Source organism: Cinclus cinclus, chromosome 3 (assembly GCF_963662255.1).
Source record: "Cinclus cinclus chromosome 3, bCinCin1.1, whole genome shotgun sequence".
Taxonomy (NCBI): domain Eukaryota; kingdom Metazoa; phylum Chordata; class Aves; order Passeriformes; family Cinclidae; genus Cinclus; species Cinclus cinclus.
The window spans coordinates 26,427,630-26,446,213 of record NC_085048.1 but is presented as its reverse complement, the minus strand read 5'-3'; the positions used below and the strand labels follow the sequence as shown (position 1 = coordinate 26,446,213).

At 35.9% G+C, this 18,584-nt stretch overlaps 1 protein-coding gene across 1 annotated transcript in view; it reads left to right on the top strand.

Moving 5' to 3' along the window:
• EYS (eyes shut homolog) overlaps positions 1-18,584 on the top strand; it is a 706,383-nt gene that overhangs the window by 305,499 nt on the left and 382,300 nt on the right. The window contains exon 28 of the mRNA XM_062489770.1: positions 4,328-4,527. Coding sequence (XP_062345754.1) covers positions 4,328-4,527 — 200 coding nt within the window. The remainder of the gene's footprint in view (positions 1-4,327; positions 4,528-18,584) is intronic.

Here is an 18,584-nt window from a genome sequence, read left to right as displayed (position 1 = left end):
GCCAGGAGCATGGTCAAGCATGGGCTCTCCCATGGGCTGCAGCCTCCTTCAGGGCACATCTACCTGCTGTGGTGTGATGGTCACAGGTGGCAGTGTAGATATCTGCTCCAATGTGGTCCTTTGTAGGCTAGAAGGGTCCAACCTGCTTCACAGTGGTCTTCTTGAGGATCTTCCCAGGGATTCCTGGTGGACCCTGCTTCCCCCTCCTTCTTCTCTGACCTTTCAGCCTGCAAGGGTCATCTTCACACTTGTTTCTCACTCCTGTGTCTAATGCTTTTCTGCACATTTTAATACACTTTTCTAAACACATCGCTGCCGCCCCAGTCATGGGCTCAGCCCTGCCCTGAGGTGGGCGATTGGATCCAGCTGGACCCGGCTATATCCAGCTGGGACTGCCCTGGGCCATGGGCTCATCCTTGCCCTGAGCTGGGTGGTGGGATCAGGCTAGATCCAGCTGGAACTGGCTACGTCTGGCTGGGGCTGCCGTGGGCTCAGCCCTGCCCTGCAGTGAGCAGTTGGATCTGGGTGGAACCGGCTGTGTCCACCCCAGCCTCCCCTCACAGAGAGCTGCCGCCCCCCACCCCGCAGCCCCCCTACCCACCGCAAGCGTAACCTTGCCACATGAAGCTGTTTTAACAGGACTGCACCAGAGAGATACCTGAATTATCTCAATTTCTTGTGTTAAACAAAGCCATCTGCCAGGCTTGTAGCTGCGTGTTGCTGCTTGGGCCAGAGCGCAGCAGGGCGGTGAGGCCGGGAGGGTGTGAATTTGGAGAATCTGGCACACGCACACAGGGCACCAACTCCACCGTGGCCACAGGGAAGCCTTGGGCATCCTGGTCACAGTTGGGCGAGCCGAAGATGCTCCAGTCATACAACGAGATTTTCAGTGTTCTCAGAGGAAACTAAAAATGAAAGTAGGGCATAAAATAAATAAAGAAATCTGAGAGAATAGCAATTAAAAGGAGTACTTGATGTTTGTAGAATGTCCTGAGGAGGAAAATAAGTTGGGTAATGTCATGATCCGCCAATAGAGGTGGGGGGTCGTGATGGTTCGTTTAGATATTGAGGTACAAAAGACATAGCAAAGGGACAGCAGTATGCTTCAGTATAGTACTTTATTGATGCTAGCAATTCAGTTGTGCAATAGAGGGGAGAGTTTAAGGAAATAAAGAGATAGAAAAAAGAGGGGGAAAGTGGGGAAGGGTAATAGCTACCAACGGATGGGACGGCATCCTCATGGTCGTCAGCCAGTAGACGGGTGTTCTAGTGGTCTTCGGCCAATAGACGGCTCTTCCTTCCGTGGGGAGATCTCAAGGGGCTTCTCCAAAGTGTCACAGTTTTATACTCTTTTCTCAAAGTGAGTGGCGTCTGGCCAAGAGGTAGGGAGATTTATGGACCATTGTGTGCTCAGAGAGGCAGGTGCTGACATGTTTGTCCGCTCGAGAGTGTTGTACCATGACGGTACAGCACAGCACACACAGCACACCTGCACACAACATCTACCTCGGCTGGGCCAGAAAACTCCTGCCTGGAGCAAGTGGGGTTCACCGGGGTCTCCTTGCGATGGTCGTGAGGCAAATGAGCGAAACTTCGGACCGTCTCTTGCAGGTACCAAAGCTGTCATTGTTATTGCCCCTTGACCTCTCAGTATTACGACTGCTCAGCAAGACCTGGAGGTTTTAGCGTGTTCTAAATGGAATAATTCTGCTGAGAAGTCCAACACAGAGCTGAAAGTAATTTTGTGCCTTTTGGGGGGACTTTCATTTTTGGTATTATTTTCTTTGTGGTTTATTTTTTTGTTTTGTTTTGTTTTTGCATATTTGTTTTGGGTCTTTTTTGTTTGTTTTGGGTGGGGGTTGTATGCATGCGTGGCTTTGGTTCTTTTTCTTTTTTCCTAAACATTTACTGCTAGCAAATTGTTAGTAGAAGCTGCGCAAAGTCTTAGATTTGCTTTCAGATTAAGATTTTCTTTCTGAAGCTTAAAAATTATGCATTTTTACATTCCAATTCAAATTAAAGTTTCAGATTTAGTAAAGACTGAAAAGACCCCATGAGAATAAGAAGGTATAAATTTAGGCATAAATAAGTCAGTATTTGTGACACTCCTACATATATAAAAAAAATGTGTTTTGGAAAGCTAAAATTACTCATCTTTGTGAATATTATTCTTGTAGTTTTCTTTTTTCAGTTATTGAGAGGCAATTTTCCTTATCTGATAACTTCTAAGCAAGAAAAGGTGAAAATGTATCTTATTAGGTTGGAAACTGGGCAACCAAGAATGTATTTTTCTCCTACTGTCTGGAAGAGAGCCAATGTTTCTATGTCTGTGAGTCCCTACTATTGTCACTCTAATTTGGCAACTGTCTAGTTAGGCATCATAGTTAAGATTCAATCTCCCATTATACAAAGGAAGACAAAGTGAAAATAGCATTGGTGTTCCGATGAACTTGTCTTCAGATAATCAGGGTAGCTGGGAATTTTCTGCAGAGCCAGCTATTCCCTAATGTAATGCTGTAAAATCAGTCTCTGGTGGGATCTAAGAAAGGCAAAACTTGGTAACAGTTGTCTTGCAACTTCAATTTATCATCTCATGTCTTTGTTCTTTAGACTACAAACTACAGCATTTGGTGGTAGTGTGGTAGCTCATCAACTTTGGGATAAAGTTATTTGTGGCATTTTTAACATAGTTCTGTCTTTTCTCTGACACAATTTTTTTGCATGCATTAAGAGCAGTACAGACTATCAGATCTCTGGTAATAGTCTACTCTGATTTTTTGTAAGTCTAATGACAAACTTTTAGCTGCAGCACATCAGAAGGTACTGGGAAGTGATAGATGTGATTTCTTTCCTACAAACTTTCTGACATTTATCTTACTGTAAAATCTTAAAAGAGCAATATATTCACAGAAGAAAATAAAAAGGTTTTACATTGCTCTCCACTTGGTACAACTGTGATAGTGTATTGAATCAAACCTGTGAACATTTTTCTGAGCTTTGAATTTATCCTTAGTTACTTGATGATTTTGGTATTTTTTGGACTTTAACTTTTGAATCATAATTAGGTAAAAATTTGATCCATTAATTGATACAGATTTAATTTATTCTGCTAATGAGAATAAATAAATTTTGGGTTTGTAGTGAGGAATAAAAGAAAATACAAATTAAGAGGACTAGACAAGTTAATGGAATAGAAAAAAGGGAGTTGTAACTGAGAATTGAGATTTTTTTAATAAACAAAAAAGGAATGCTACTGTCTGCTAACAAAAAATAATGTAATTAGTATAGCAAAAGTCTACTTCTAGAACCTAGACACAGGAATTTTGGCAGACTGTAGGACTATCTCCATCTTCCTGTGGGATATATAATTCAATTAGCTTATGTAATGCTCACTAATAAATCATCCTATATACACTCAGCTGGAGAGCTTATAGGAAAATAAGTGGTTTTCTCACAATTCCCCATGGATATCTGCATGTATATTCTGCCAAAGCTACTTTATCTGCAGGAAATGTGAGTGCCCTTGGATATCCTTAAAAAATTAAATCTTCTAAAGTTACAGGAGTGTAAAAATAAATTTAAAATACTGGATTTAGCTAGACTATTTGGGTTGCAGCTGCAAAATACAACTCCTATGGGATACAAGTGAAAACTAGGTTTCTGTGATCAAGGGCAAACACATTTTTTGCACTGGCTATTGCACTAACTAAACTCTCCTGTCACTCTGGAGAAATATTAACTTGCTGCTAATTTGTATGGTTTGAAATTGATTGTTTTTACATTAGCCTTATGAGAAGAAATTATTATTATGTGAACACATAAACATGTCTCTATTTGCAATAATAAACATTAATTGATAATAAGAAAATGTTTATCAGGAAATACTAATAATAGTCTTGTGTGCATTAATTTATATAAGTAATTCTTTATTCCACCCAGAATTGCTTTACTAATGTGTTTCTTTTACAGCAGAAGCTCCTAATGTAAAAAAATTAGAAGAAATAATTGTATCAAGTGTGGCTTAAAAACATGATTTAAAAATTAATCATGAGTCAATTGCATACTTTTGTCTGAAAGACTGCATATATAAAGCTATATTTGCATCTCTGCAAGATTAATGTGTAAGAACAAATATAGTGAGTGTGAGTTGTAATCAAAGGATCTCTATATAAACAATTTTTTGTCAAATTAGAGACTTCTGTTTACCAGACAATAAAAAAATACTTTTTCAAATCTCCAGATTCAGTCTCTTGCACTTGTTGAGATGAATGAGTAACTAATGTGTTTTAAAGATGTGTAATCAATGTATTGTTATTTCTATTTTCAGGAATGTGAATCTGCTCCCTGCATTAATGGAGGTTCTTGTCAAGATGCCGTCAATGCATTCTTTTGTGCTTGCCTGAGTGGGTACACTGGCAGGTTTTGTGAAGTTGATGTTGATGTTTGCAGTGAGTCCACACTGAACTCAGTTCTATGTTACAATGGAGGTGTATGTGTTGATGGACCTGGAAGAACGTTTCATTGCAGGTTAGTATGAATACCGCCATATAATTGCTTTAGTTAATACACATTGATTTGTTAATACTTCAGGACAGTACTGATACTGTGTGCACCATGTGAACTGAAATGAATTTGGTACTCAATCTACTGCTCAAAAATATTGTTATCTTAAACCATTCACTACTTAACATCAGACCCCTCTATCTGAAAAGTCATCTTCTAGTGCTTCTCAGAATCATGGGTGGAAGTGTCTAACATAAAGTGACCTAAAATATTTAAAATTATTATGTTACTGACATGTAGGTTTTGTACTCAAAGGGGAAGTGAACTTGCAATCAAATTTAGCTGACAGATATATTACATACTATGTGTACAGAGACACATATCCAAAACAACATCCTAAGATCCGTCATCATCATTCTCCATCTGTTAGACTTCTGCCTAAATATGTGTGATTTTATATCTTATATACTTGTAATATGGTATATTATTGTAATACTTAAAATTAGGCTACTTTTTAGACTGTTTACATTATTATGTCAAATCTTAATATCTAAGTCCCTTTTCAATTGCTACATTTGTAGAAATATTAAATACTAAGAACTTAGTATATAAACATTTTAAGAGAGAAACATAAATATCTTCTCCTATAAAATCATATGTTCAAGGTGCCCCTGGGTACTTTATTCCAGTGAATCAGCTGCAGCACTCAGCTTGGTGTATATGCAGACTGGCTGAGGGTGCCCTTGATCCCACTGTCTATGTAATCGATGAAGATATTAAGTCGTGTTTATCTTATGGCAACTCAAAAAATATTACAGTTTAGCTTGGACCTTTCAATACATGCTAAAGAAATTCACACTCCCTTGATTCTCTAGTGAGCTACTGCCTGCACAGAGACTTCTGTTTTGACTCAGATGTCTCATAACCTGTTTCATTCATTATTGTTTGATTACCAGTTTGAAAATTTGTGTGTAGTCTCCTGTTTCTTCTTTCCCTAGTCATGTTCACTCTAGACTTCTTTTTTCAAGCTTTAAGTACTGCAGCACTCTTTCATCTTTCACAGATGAATCCTCTGAATTGAATTAAATTAAATTGCTTATATTTCTTCCCTCTTCTGCTTGGGAGGTTACACCAAACGTTGTAAGGATATTTAGCTTGAACTTGCTTCTGAGCCCAGCACTGACCACCAGGAGGACTTCATGGAACCAGAGTCAGGGAATTTGAAAGCAATTATAATTAGAATTTTTAGTGTTGCCAAGATGACAAAGGTTTTCATGAGTGTTGTAAGACTAGAGTAAGGTATGTTGATGTAAGATATGGTTATGATCCTGCAAAAAGAAGTGATATACTTGATAAAAGTTCCTTCTGATGGGGTCCAGGGAAAGGACATTTTTAGCTGATTTCCTCTCCTTTATTGATATGCTTAGAAAGACAAATCACTGCCTTTCTTATGATTCAGCAGGTGCTACCATTCCAAGTAATGTGTACAGAAGTAAGCAACATAAAAAGATCATAAAGTCAGGTTAGCTCCTGTACTGTGAAAGTTAATATGTGAGCCCTACTCCTTTTTTGCTCTTCAATTCACATTTTAAGCAGTCTGAAAAATGCTCATGTACAGACTGGAAGACAGGAGTTATATGGAGGATGGAAAAGTGGAATTGAAGAAATAAAGGAAGGGAGAAATATCTCCTACTCTAGAAAATCACCATGAAGATTTAAATAAATAATGAGTCAATGCCTGTTACACACTGTGGAATGGGCAGCAAAAGGACATTAATCAGTATTGCTTAGAGTCTTCTTGTTTTGGGGAGATGTCTTGGGATGTTTCAATTTTGTGACTGGTAGATGAGAAAACAGGAAGTAGTGAAAATGGTCCAGTAATGGGCAAGCGTCAGGCTGCCGTAACTGTGAGCACTACTGCCAGCTTCCACTATGATTTATGTGATATTTTACTCAGTAGTACAATGAACACTTCTACTTTCCTTGAGTTATGTGTGAATCAATGACATGAACAACCTACAGGCTTCTTCCTGAAATGAATATGAAGAATACCCTTTGGGATAGTCCTTGAATTGTGTGTTATCTGAAATATCTTTCTGTCTTCAAACTCTTGGTTTAAAAATAAAACAATTCATTGGAAATGAGAGGGGTGCTGGGAGTTGTAATTCACTTCTATCCTGGGCAGAATGCCATTGAATCAGCACTTCAGGAAACAGATTACCATCTGAAAGGATGCCCACCTACCTTCCTTTGTATTTCATTCTTCTCAATTAAAGATGCTGGCTGCCACAATGATAAACACTATATGAATCAGCAAATTAATAATAAGATAACATTGGGCTCAGGGGCCTTTCGGAAGACAATTCAATCCAATATACATATGATTGATATAATGAATATGTAATATGAATTCCAAAGCCTCTTCATGAAATGTTCCAAATATTCTGGGGAAGAGAAACTGTTTACATAAAATACTCTGAAATTCCTCATTGTATTTAATCCATAATTGGCTCATCTTTATTTCTGCATCTTTTGGTCTCAGACCATTCAGTATGTTTAGCTTTGGATTTCAAAATGAAAGCATAATAATAGTAATACAAAAACATACTATTTCTTCCCCACTAATTCTTGCATTGGCCTTTTTCAAATGTTCCTTTCAGGTACTTCCTGCTGATTAGGTTCAGGAGTCATAGTGTCTTGGAAGGGTTGTCTGTGTAGTTCTTTCAGCCTGATCAGGTGAAAATAATGTCAACAGTCCTACTAGAGGTCTTGCCTTAAGTTCTTTTCCTGAATATTACAGCTTCATTGTACTTTTTCAGCTTTTTATAGAACATATGGGGCTTGTAATTTTGGTGGTTTTTTTTACAGAAAGCAGAGCAGATTTTTTATGTCATTCTGTCTTATTAAATCTTTTTCATAATTTCTTGTTATTGTTGTAAGTTATAATTTAATGTATTTATTGTTATAAGTTTGTGCATCTGAGATATGTGTAGCACTACAAGTAAGTTTGACCCTATCTTTTGATTCAAAAAGGAGGAATGGTGCTTTTTAAGTCCACTTTTTGGATTATGTTCGACTACATAGTTTGTTTCAGAACTGAAACATTTTTGGCAGCATCTTTACAAAATTATTTTATACTCAAGACAGGTAAGAGTGAATATTTGATCAACAGAATTACTGATCAAAAAATGCCGTTTTTTTTTTTTCTTCAGCTCATAGGATCTTATTAAAAAAAATCAAAAATAGGAATATGTTGTTCTAGATTTCCTCAAATAAAGTGCAATTATTTTTAAAAATTCATTATGATATCTACCTATCTGTTCTCTTATTCTGCTTCCAATACCTATGTGTTCTAATTTTCTTGATCTGTTTGAGCAAGGATCAGCAGTCCTCATAATTAGCTAGGACCTCTACAGGGATGTAGGAAAGGGATTAAAACAATTCAAGCATGGAGAGGTTGTATGAGCAAAAAAATGGAGTCTGGAAGACATATTATTCTGTGTCTGTGGTATGCAGACAGCATATAAGATAAAAAATGGTAATGTAGAACTGTTTGTCTTAGAGCTCATATAAGGTAAGCAATGCACTACTAGTATGAAACGAACAGTTGTGGGGGGACCCTAGAAGTGCAGTCTTGTAGGGAAACCTAGGCAATATATAAAAAAAAATATTTTTCAGAATCAAACTTGTTTAGGATTTGTTAAGTGTTTTTAAACAGAAATGTAATTTATCAGTACTGTGCTTTCAGTCTTTGACCCCAAAGGAAATAGAACTATTCTTTGAGGTTATCATGTCAACTGTACCTCCAGATACAAAAAGTTATCCTGTACTTCAGAAAGCTTAACATGGGGAACATTTCCACAGCTGTGTGCCCCCATCAACTCAAAAAGTGACTTAATAATAAAGTATTTGTTTTGAGGTTTGCTTAGGTCTTGTATGCTAGGTAACAGAAAAAGCATGCTTCAATTAGAAAAGATTGCTAATTGAAAAGCTTAATTTCATTTAGATGGTGAAAGACAGCTTGCAAGGTCTGACCAAAGTTTCAGAGTACGCATTACACAGAGCTATACATCTACATTCCTCAGCACACTGAAATAAATGTAACAAGCTTTCTTTTTTCATATGGAAAAAGCAACTTCACTGGACCATTAGAATCTCTTAAAACTGGCTAGTCATAAAACAATAGGTTCTCACATTTGTATGAGCTGTGAATATGCATACAGTACAGTCTGTTTCATCTGTGAGAACAGATGCCACTCCATTTATATGTAGATAACAAGATGGATTCAGCTGATTTCATAATTGACTGACTCTTTGCACTTAGTGAAGCATGAATATTTTAGTGTTTACGGTGTGTGTACATATTAGGTTACACGAAAACAAAAATAAGGTGTTTATAGATTCAAGTGAAGAACCATATTACCTTGTATGGTATTTCCAGCAGTAGCCATAATGGGATTGCCAGGAAAAGGTATGAAATGTGCACATATTATTTGTCCTCCAGTACTCTCTCATGTTCTATCAAATGGGGGTTTTCCTGAGCCTATTTTGATTTGTTCAGTAGAAGTCAGTGAGTCTTTACTTACACCATCTTCTCTTGAACATATATAAACTTTTCCTCTGAGGAGAGGGCTTTGACTAGGCAGTCTCCATAGATCCCTGCCCAGATCAGCTGTTCTGTGCCTATATGGTACAGCAAACAGACTCACAGGTCTCACCTGTTGCATGGAAAAATATCTCCCTTTTTAAAAATTTTAACCACTGCTGCTGCCAGATTTATCCTATGTCTAATGTGGGAAAAGTGAATGAAAAGATGATTTCAAGGCAAGCTTTCCTTGTTTTTGTGGGCCACTGTCATATTGCCCTATGCCCCTTCCTGTCTAGATTAAAGGTTTCTTGTTTTCCTAGTCCTTCCTCTTTCTGAAGCCATCACAAACTTTTAGTCATCCTTGTTGTCCCTTTTAAAGGCTTTTTAATTGCTATTTTTCCTTTACTAACAAAACAGGACAAGTACACACAATCTCAAGGGTATGGGCCACTCTGTGATTTACACAATGGTGTGTTTTCTTTCTCCTTCTCTATTTGTCCCATACAACAGCAAGTAGCTTTTCACTGATCCTGTGAGGAAAGGGAACACAGGTGTTTCAGTATTATTCTTAAGTTGGCTGATCACTAAATGTAGTTTCCATGGAGAACAGTTAGATAAAATTAGCATGCTACACATGTCTGTATTACTGTATGTATCATTATTTTATATATATCCGTTTTATAATGACAAATGCTAATAACTTCATGTGAAAAATAATAATTTTAACACTATCAAATGAAACAATATAATAAAAATGCACATCATGTCCTGTATTTTTCTTACTTACATGACAAGCATATAAGGGGAAAAGGAACAAGTTTGTCATAGTCTTTATTTGATAGCTGCTACTATAAACAATTAATTTAATAAACTGCTTTTGCAAACTATTAACATATCCATACACTTTGAACTATAAACAGAACTCTATTTAAAAGAAGGCTAATGTGTAATTAAAAAAAATATTTCTGTAATTATTTTTTAAATTATTTTAGAAATATTTTTAGGAAGAATATCGAATGTTGCTCTTTTTGTATGATGTTGCATGAAGGGTAAAGGAATTTATTATAGTCATAAGGAGGCAACAGATCAATTTTAAATGGGTTGTGCCTGTATTAGCAAATTGATCAGAAAGTCAAGATCAAAGGATTTGGACCAAGTATGTAAACCTAACAAGTAATGTATCTAAAGATGCTTAGTGGGTACAATATGGCTGATGGAGTACCTGTCTCCTAGAGCTTCTGGGCAAAGGTAGAGAAAAATTATCATTCTGTCACTCAGGTCGATTATATGTTTTGATGTTCAAACATATCAAACAATTTTAAATACCCACTGTGATATTTAGCTAATTAAATAAGAAAAGGAAAATATAGAAGATGGAAAGTTGCTAGAAAGGGGAGCATGAAGTGGAGCTAAAAGTAAAGCATGAAGAAAGGGAAGGCATTAAGAAGCATATCCCAAACATGACTATATGTTTCTTTTAATAAATGTATATTCTATCCTTTTACAGCTTTATTAGCGATATTTACAATGGTAGCACTTCATCCAGTTAAAATTACCCACTCTCCTTATCATTTTACTGTTCTAAAATTCAACAGTAAAGTGCAATCTGGTAGAGAATTAGCATTGTCTAAAAAAATTCAGACGGCGGTGTCTGGAAATGAGGCACTAAAATCTAGTAGGAATAAAAACACAACCAAAAGCAAAACACAAATCTAATACAAATCACCCATCTGCCCAGTCCCAGAATAAAACCATTTTAAAACTTACATCTGAATAGCTATTGCCAATTATTATATTATGTTTTTTAAGCAAACCTTTTAAAACTTCATTGCCTGAAAAAACACAGGATGCCTCTACCCTATGTGTATATTGGTTTGGGGTTCTGGTTTTGTTTTTATAGCTAAGTTGTTTTGTGACTTTATGATACAGAAGCCAAATAAAAATAGCTAGTGGGAATCACATTCACATCCTCATTATACAAAATACAGAGACTGAACAGGTGAGAATGTACCTGTAACAGAACATTTAAATTGTTTCTAGTCATACACAGAGAATATTTAACTCAAACTTACCCAAAACATGAATGCCTAAGTAATATCCAAGACCAAGAAAAATATTTAAAATTTCACAGTGCATGAAGAAATAATATGCTGCTTATTTATTCAGCATACTTTTGTGAAATACTAAAGCATGTTCAAAGACATGTCCCTATTGATATTTTTGTTGTTAATCTTCAAAACTTTGTGATATTTGTGGCAGTCTTTTTCTTTTCTTTCTAAAATACATCTTCTAGGCACATGTACAAAAATGACAAATATACTGCTAAGAGTGAACTGACTGAACATTTTATAGTGACTGTTTACAAAAACAGCAACAAACCTAATGGAATTTACATCACTTTAAAAAAAAGACTACTGTACTTGGTTATATTAAATTAACATGTCATATAATGCAACAGTTAATAATGTTTAATATGATATTGTTTAAAATCCATTATTTACTGTTTTGAAGAGTTCAAACCTACTGGCATTTTGAAAACATTAGAAATTTACTACCTTGTATTTTGAGTGACAGCCCTCAATTGAACAAAAAGGGGTTGTGCTTCATACAAAATCTGCTAACTCTGACTACAAGACAACAATTTACTAGAATCATTGAGGGTATTGTTAATAATTAAATGTATAAGCTCACTATTTACAATAAAAATAAAAGTATTGACCTTGGTAGCACAGAGAATTTGAAAGCCAATCAATTTCAGATCATTGCTTAAAACAACAGAATTTCTGCAGGTTGCATTTGATGGATTCATTGACTGATTCATTGATTGATTGATTGATTTGAGTTTTGTTTTTTAAAGGGCATTTATTGAAAAAGTTACAGGGTAGCTTATGGCTATTTCATTTTACTGTAGACTGCATTTTAAAAGGTCAGAAAATGAAGTAGGTCTGAAAAAATTAGATTTTTTTTTTTTAAGTGCAAGGTCACATTGTCTTTAAAATGTATATATTGATGGTTTGAAGAGATGGGCAAGGGCATAGATAAGGGAAAAAGAAAGGAAAAAAATAGGGTATTATCCAGGTAAAACAGTAATTTTTAAGGTCCATAATAATAATAGAAATGTTTTTTTTTTCCATCTAAATTCAGCATTGAAAATGTACATTTCAGAATTAGTCTCCAGGGGAGCCATAATTTTTTTTTACAAGCACATGTATTTGCTAGTATGCATTAATATGATTCGTTGTTATGTTATAATTTTACTCTGTATTTATAAATAATCTGACTGAGTAGCAATACTAGAAGGATACTTTTTACCCTAAAACCCTTTAATTACCCTAATTATCCTTTAATTAGTAATTACAAGTACTGTTTATATTTACTCAAATTTAAATATATATATATCTATAAGGCATTGTGTTCTATGCCTCAGTGTGACACACAATGTAATTCTATTCGAATTTCTCTGAAGTGTCATAAACTGTGTATATTAATATAACTGGAATTACATATTCTTTCTTTATATGGGTTTACCTGAAATCTTTGCTTTTTATATTTTTATTTTTTTTTTAAGATTTCATGCTGAAAATCTCAAATTCAGTTCTGTAGAACACAGCTAAAGATCGGTGGTCACCCAGTTCCTATTCATCTGCACTGCTGAATTAGGTGCTTTTCCTGGGAGCCCAGCTCAGGGGAATAACCATTTCCCTTCAGAAGATAATGTAGTATATAGTACCAGGTAGCACCAGCTATAGATTTATATTTTTCTCCAGCTATGTACACATGAATTACTTCATGCTGAAGTAACCATAACTTAGGAAGCACTAATGCTAGAAACGAGATTAATAACTCATGTAAAATGATCTTCCTCAGGGTTAAAGCATTGAAGTAAAAGTTTATTTTTATTGTTGATATAATTTTCACTAACTTTCTGTCCATTACTTAAACATAGTTTTTGTATACTCATAATTGTGTTAGAGAATTGTGGGAGAGAAAATGGAACACAGGAACTGCTATTTAACATCAGACCTCAGCTTCATTTTTTCTCTATCTGATCTTGTACTAACTTCAGAGGAATGCCTAATGAATTCAGTAGGAAAATATTTTTCTCCCCAACTCTTCATTTATCACCACATATTGTTCTCACTTTAACTGGTTGGAGGCAGTGATTACCCTGAAGCATAAGTTCAAGATCCTTCATAAAGGTTATTTTAAAACATTTTTATATATATGGACATTTCTCTATCCACTAAATTTCAAAACCCTTCCAAGATTTCCTTCACAAATCTACCATTAAAAATTGTTCATCTGTTCATCTCTAACAGTGTTGTGTAGGTCATGTATATTGCTTTATATGTCTCCTTGTTTTGATTTCTTCCAGAACTTAGTTTATCTAAAACATGTATAAGTAAATATAAGTATATATAACATGTATAGGTGTCCCTGAAACACTGTTTTCTTCATGATTGCAGGTGCTCTGTCTCCTTCTCAGTGAACATTACAGATTATGCTGTTCAGATACTAGGTACTTTGGTTCCTACTAAATATTCCTATTATTTTTATCATTTTCTCATCAACAATCTTCTTGTGATGGCCTTACAATAAGAAGTATAATTTCTGTTTTCTCTCAAATAATAAATAAAGAGAAGAGAAAGACTTCAGGAAACAGACTCGGACACCTTTGCTTTCTAAGTAATGCAGAGGATCAATGATAGGTAATTGAAAAGCTATGAAAGTAAGTAGCAGAAAACATAATTCTTCACTGCCAGTGGTCTTTTGGAATGAAAATATTTATTTTTTTATTCTGAATATTATACTGATTTGGAAAGGGTAACGTCAACTAAAAATAATAACAAGTAAATGGCCAAAAATATACTGCAGTCATCACCAATTCTTTGGCTATGTTTGATTATTTTCATCATCAGCAAAGAGGTGCCTCCTGTTTTCATTCCTTCCATCTATTTAGTGATGTTTGATCCAATGTTTAGAAAAGGTTAAATGAGCAATTGTAAGGTGGAAGCCAATTTTCTATCCTGCTCTTGCTTTCACACTGGTAAAAACTTTTGTTCTGTATTATGTTTTGTAAATCTCTCAACAGTTTTAAATATCTGCAGCTAGCTAGAGTAAGAAATTAAGATGGTATTCTGGGCACTACATTGGCAATGCAGACACTGAAGTTAACTTAGAATGGTAAACTTTAAAAAAACCAGTATGCTACAAACCTTGTGCAATGCTTTGTATCACTGTAATATTGTTGTATCATTGTAATACATTCTCTAGAGAGGTTGCAGGGACTGGGAAAAATAAGAAGCACCTGTTTTTCACTCTAGGTCTTGCCAGGTTTGGCAAACAAAAACAGTTTGAACTGAGAAATTAAATTTGTAGCTTGCTGGTGAGTAATCCCAGCAATCTACAGGCTTGTTTCCTGAAATTCTCTCCAATGGGAAGGCTACCAGATATGGTACATTAAGCACTGTTGAGAATTTTTCTGGTACAATCTGGTTGAATGACAAAATAAAAATTAGATAGTGGAGAAAATCAGACAGTGGAAGAAATTCTATGAACGCCAATATTGGTAACAAATGTTATTTTCTCCTGTTTTTAAGAAGTGCAAACTTTCCTTTTTTATTCATAATCTTAATGAATCTCATACTGTGCATGTGCTGAAAGATGTGTCGGGGTGAAGACCACATTGGATCAACAGACAGCTGTTTTTGGAACTCAGGGAAAGAAAGGAGAGTTGGTGGCCTTTTGTGGCCTTTAGAAGTAGGAGCAGACAACTCAGGAAGACTTAGATATGTCTGCCTGGTCTAGTTGAAAGTGTCCCTGTCCATAGCAGGGGGGTGGCAACTAAATGATCTCCAAGGTCCCAACCCAAACCATTCTATGATTTTCTGTCATGAGGTTATGCAGGTAAAAAACTGGAAGCACCAAAGCTCGAGTAAAACCTAATCTTCGTAGAGGCATAAAAAAAATGAAAATCTGTAACTACATTAGCAACAAAAGGAGAGATAAGGAGAATCTTCCTACATTATTGGATGCAAGGGGGGAAACAGCAGAACACAAAGATGAGGTACTTGATGCCTTCTTTGCCTCAGTCATTAACAGGGGAATCAATTGCCTGGCAAAAAAGGATCTGGAGGTGCTAGTTGACAGCCATCTGAACACAAGCCAGCAGTGTGCCCAGGTAGCCCAGAAGGCATTGGCATCCTGACTTGTATCAGAAGCATCATGGCCAGCAGGATTTGGGGAGGTGTCATTGCCATTTACTCAGCTCTGGTGAGGTTGTACCTTGAATTCTGTGCTCAGTTTTAGGGCCCTGATGATAAAAAAGACAGTGAAGTGCTGGAACATGTCCAAAGAAGCTGGAAAAAGGGTCTAGACAGAAAGTCCAATGAGGAGCGGCTGAGGAGCTCATAATTACTTGTTAAATGCCCCTGATTAACTTTCTGTTCTTTATATGTTTGGAAATGGGTTCCAAGAAACCTTGCCCATGACCTTTACAGAGACAGAGATAAAGATAATTGGTTCCATTCTACTTTTTCTTCTTAAAGGTAAACATAATACTAATCTTCTTCCAGCTAATAAATCACCCAAGGCCACTGACGCCTTGAATTTCTATGTTGTTTTAAATAGGAAAATGGCCATTATATTTTCCTTACAAATTACCTTTCTTTTTCTTAATTTACTGTGGGTGGCTGAGCACTGATATAAGCACAATAGAAAAATACCTATTTTCATTGCTGATTCCTTCATTTACACTGAAACAGTTAGGAAACTTTAGGTACACACTTTTTAAGAATTGAAAATTTTATAACACATGGTGGCAATAACCCTTAACACACCAGCATGTAAATTATTCTTACAGCAGCTGCACAGTTCATCTACCTTTGTCCTATTGGTTAGTAAACAGCAAATGAAGGCCATCCAGATGATCATGGTAGCACGCCTCTTAATGGAAAAGTGTATTTTGTGAGTTACTATTTTCTTTGGATTGATGGATAATACTTCCTATAAGATACCATGCTATTCTGAAGTTTAGCAGCCACTGCTTATTTTGCTAGGTTTTGGGTGTTTTTGTTTTGGTTTGTGATTTTGTTTTTGCTGTTTGTTTTTGTTGATTTTGTTTGCTTGTTTGTTTGATTCTTCTCTGATGCTTATTTCATGAAATGTGAAATAGATGTGTTTGGAAAGAGGCTGCTCCAAGGCATGTCATCCAGAAGCATTTGTTTAGTCTTACTGTCCCTTCTTTTCCATCTTCTGCATCTGCACTAGGTTGGCTCCAACAGCTGGAGTGCTTAACATTGTAGAGGTTATAGAATCTAGAAATGGTTAATTTCCCACACTATAAGACCCAGCTGGATCATATCTAAATATTTGAATAGATGCTTTACTTGAATAGAGAGTAAAAAGTCAGTAATATGAACTTTGTCTTGAAGTTCAGTCACAAGCATAGATATACCTACAGTGAACTGCTATCAGCAGCAGAGATCAAATAATAGCATCATACCACCTCAGTTGATTATCACTGCTGTAATTTTTATACAATCAAACTGGGACAAATGGAGTGGTCTCTGTAATGTTTTAGTGGCCTCCAATTTGCATTGTCTTCCTTGAATTTGTTCTTTAGAGCTGTGTGAATAGAGTAAAATATACTGAACATATGTAGCTAAAGTACCATTTGCTGCTGCTAACTCTGCTTTTCCTCTTTGATTGATATACAGTACAGAAACAAAAGACCTAAATGCAAAAATCAATTCTTCCTAATTTTGAGAGCTTTTTTGGGTACTACTTTTATTACTGACTGATACCAGAACAATAGACACCTTTGGGGATAGGATCTAAATAGCTTCCCAGATTGAGTTCTCAGTAATGAAGCTCCTGTTGAAGATTAAAACACACTGTTAAGTCTGTTGTTGAGTACTATGCTGACAGTTAATTTGATTTTGTTTTAAATCTGTGGATACCTTTCGAGAAGCAGTTACAGAATTTTCAGTGATTATGCTATTTTCCTTTTTGTTTTGAGAGAAATGCTGAGTATTTCTACCTGAAAAAAAAATCAGTTAATGACATAGGCAGACTTTGCAATTTCCTTATTGTGACAAGCGTGCAAACTTAGAATCTGAAGTAAAAGGAAGGCAAGCCCAAACCCTAATAAAGAATAGTGAAAGGATGCTACCAGTATGAGTCCTTTCAGAGAGCTGAAGCAGCATGTGTGGCACATATTGCTGAGATTATTCAGAAATTGAGAGCAAAGATGAATGCATGGCCTGCTTTCAAATGAGAATGAATGCACCTCCTGGTAGCTCAGCATGATGTATTCTTTAGACTCAGAGCCAGCTGCTTCAAAACAATAAAGAAAATCCTCTCCAAGCTGCATCCATCTTCAAATAGGATACCAACAATAGCTGGCAGGGAGTGGAGGAATTCTGCATTTGCTTTTGCTATATTATTTCAGACATCTCCTTTTCTCATGATTCCTACAGTAAAATCCCATGATGAAAGCTGACACCAACAAGACTACATATATATTTATACACACACATGTATAGGCATAGTTATGTACATGACTTTGTTGCAAAATTAGTGTTTATCTGGAGAAATGAATGAATAATCCACATATCCAGTACTAAATACTGCATAAGCAGAGTTTAAGATATATATTTTAAAATATTATATTAAGTCTTGTCACTGGAAATAAAAAATAAAGTGCCTTTACGTGGAAAAAATAAATTTTGTTTCTGAAGCAAATGGTGACTAATGACTTCTGTGTATTGCTATGAATATGTGGGCAGAAAACTTGATGCACAAGAAATCTTCATGCTGTTCAGAAAATATATATATTCTTCAGTTCAGAGCTACTGAATTTTATTTTTTAAAATGTAGGCATTGAAAATGTTGCATTAAAATATAGCAGTGTAAACTGAAGGTAGTGCGAGTGTTAATGGTTTTTCAATGTTGCTATTTACTATTAATTTACTATCACTATTAATTTTATGTATGGTAACTTTGAAATAGTGTGACATGGTGATTCTTCCCTCTATGCTGCTCTTGTGAGACCCCAGATTGAGTGCTGCATCCAGCTCTGGGGCCCCCAGCACAGGAGGGACATCAACCTGTTGGACTGAGTCTGGAGGAGCCCACCAAGTACATCAGAGGGATGAATTGCCCCTCCTGTCTGGAAAGGCTTCAGAGCTGGGATTGCTCATCCTAGAAAAGAGAAGGCTTTGGGATGACCTAATTTTGGCCTTCCAGTACCTGAAGGGAGCCTACAAGAAAGCTAGGGAGGGGCTTTTTACAAGAGCATACAATGACAAAACAAGGAGGAATGGATTCTAAACTGAAAAGAGGGTAGCTTTAAATTAGATACTAGGAAAAAAAAATTCTTTACTGTGATAGTAATGAGACACTGAATCAGGTTGCCTGGAGACCTTGTGGATGACTCATCCTCTGAAATGTTTAAGGCTGTGTTGGATGGAGCTCTGAGCTATCTGGTCTA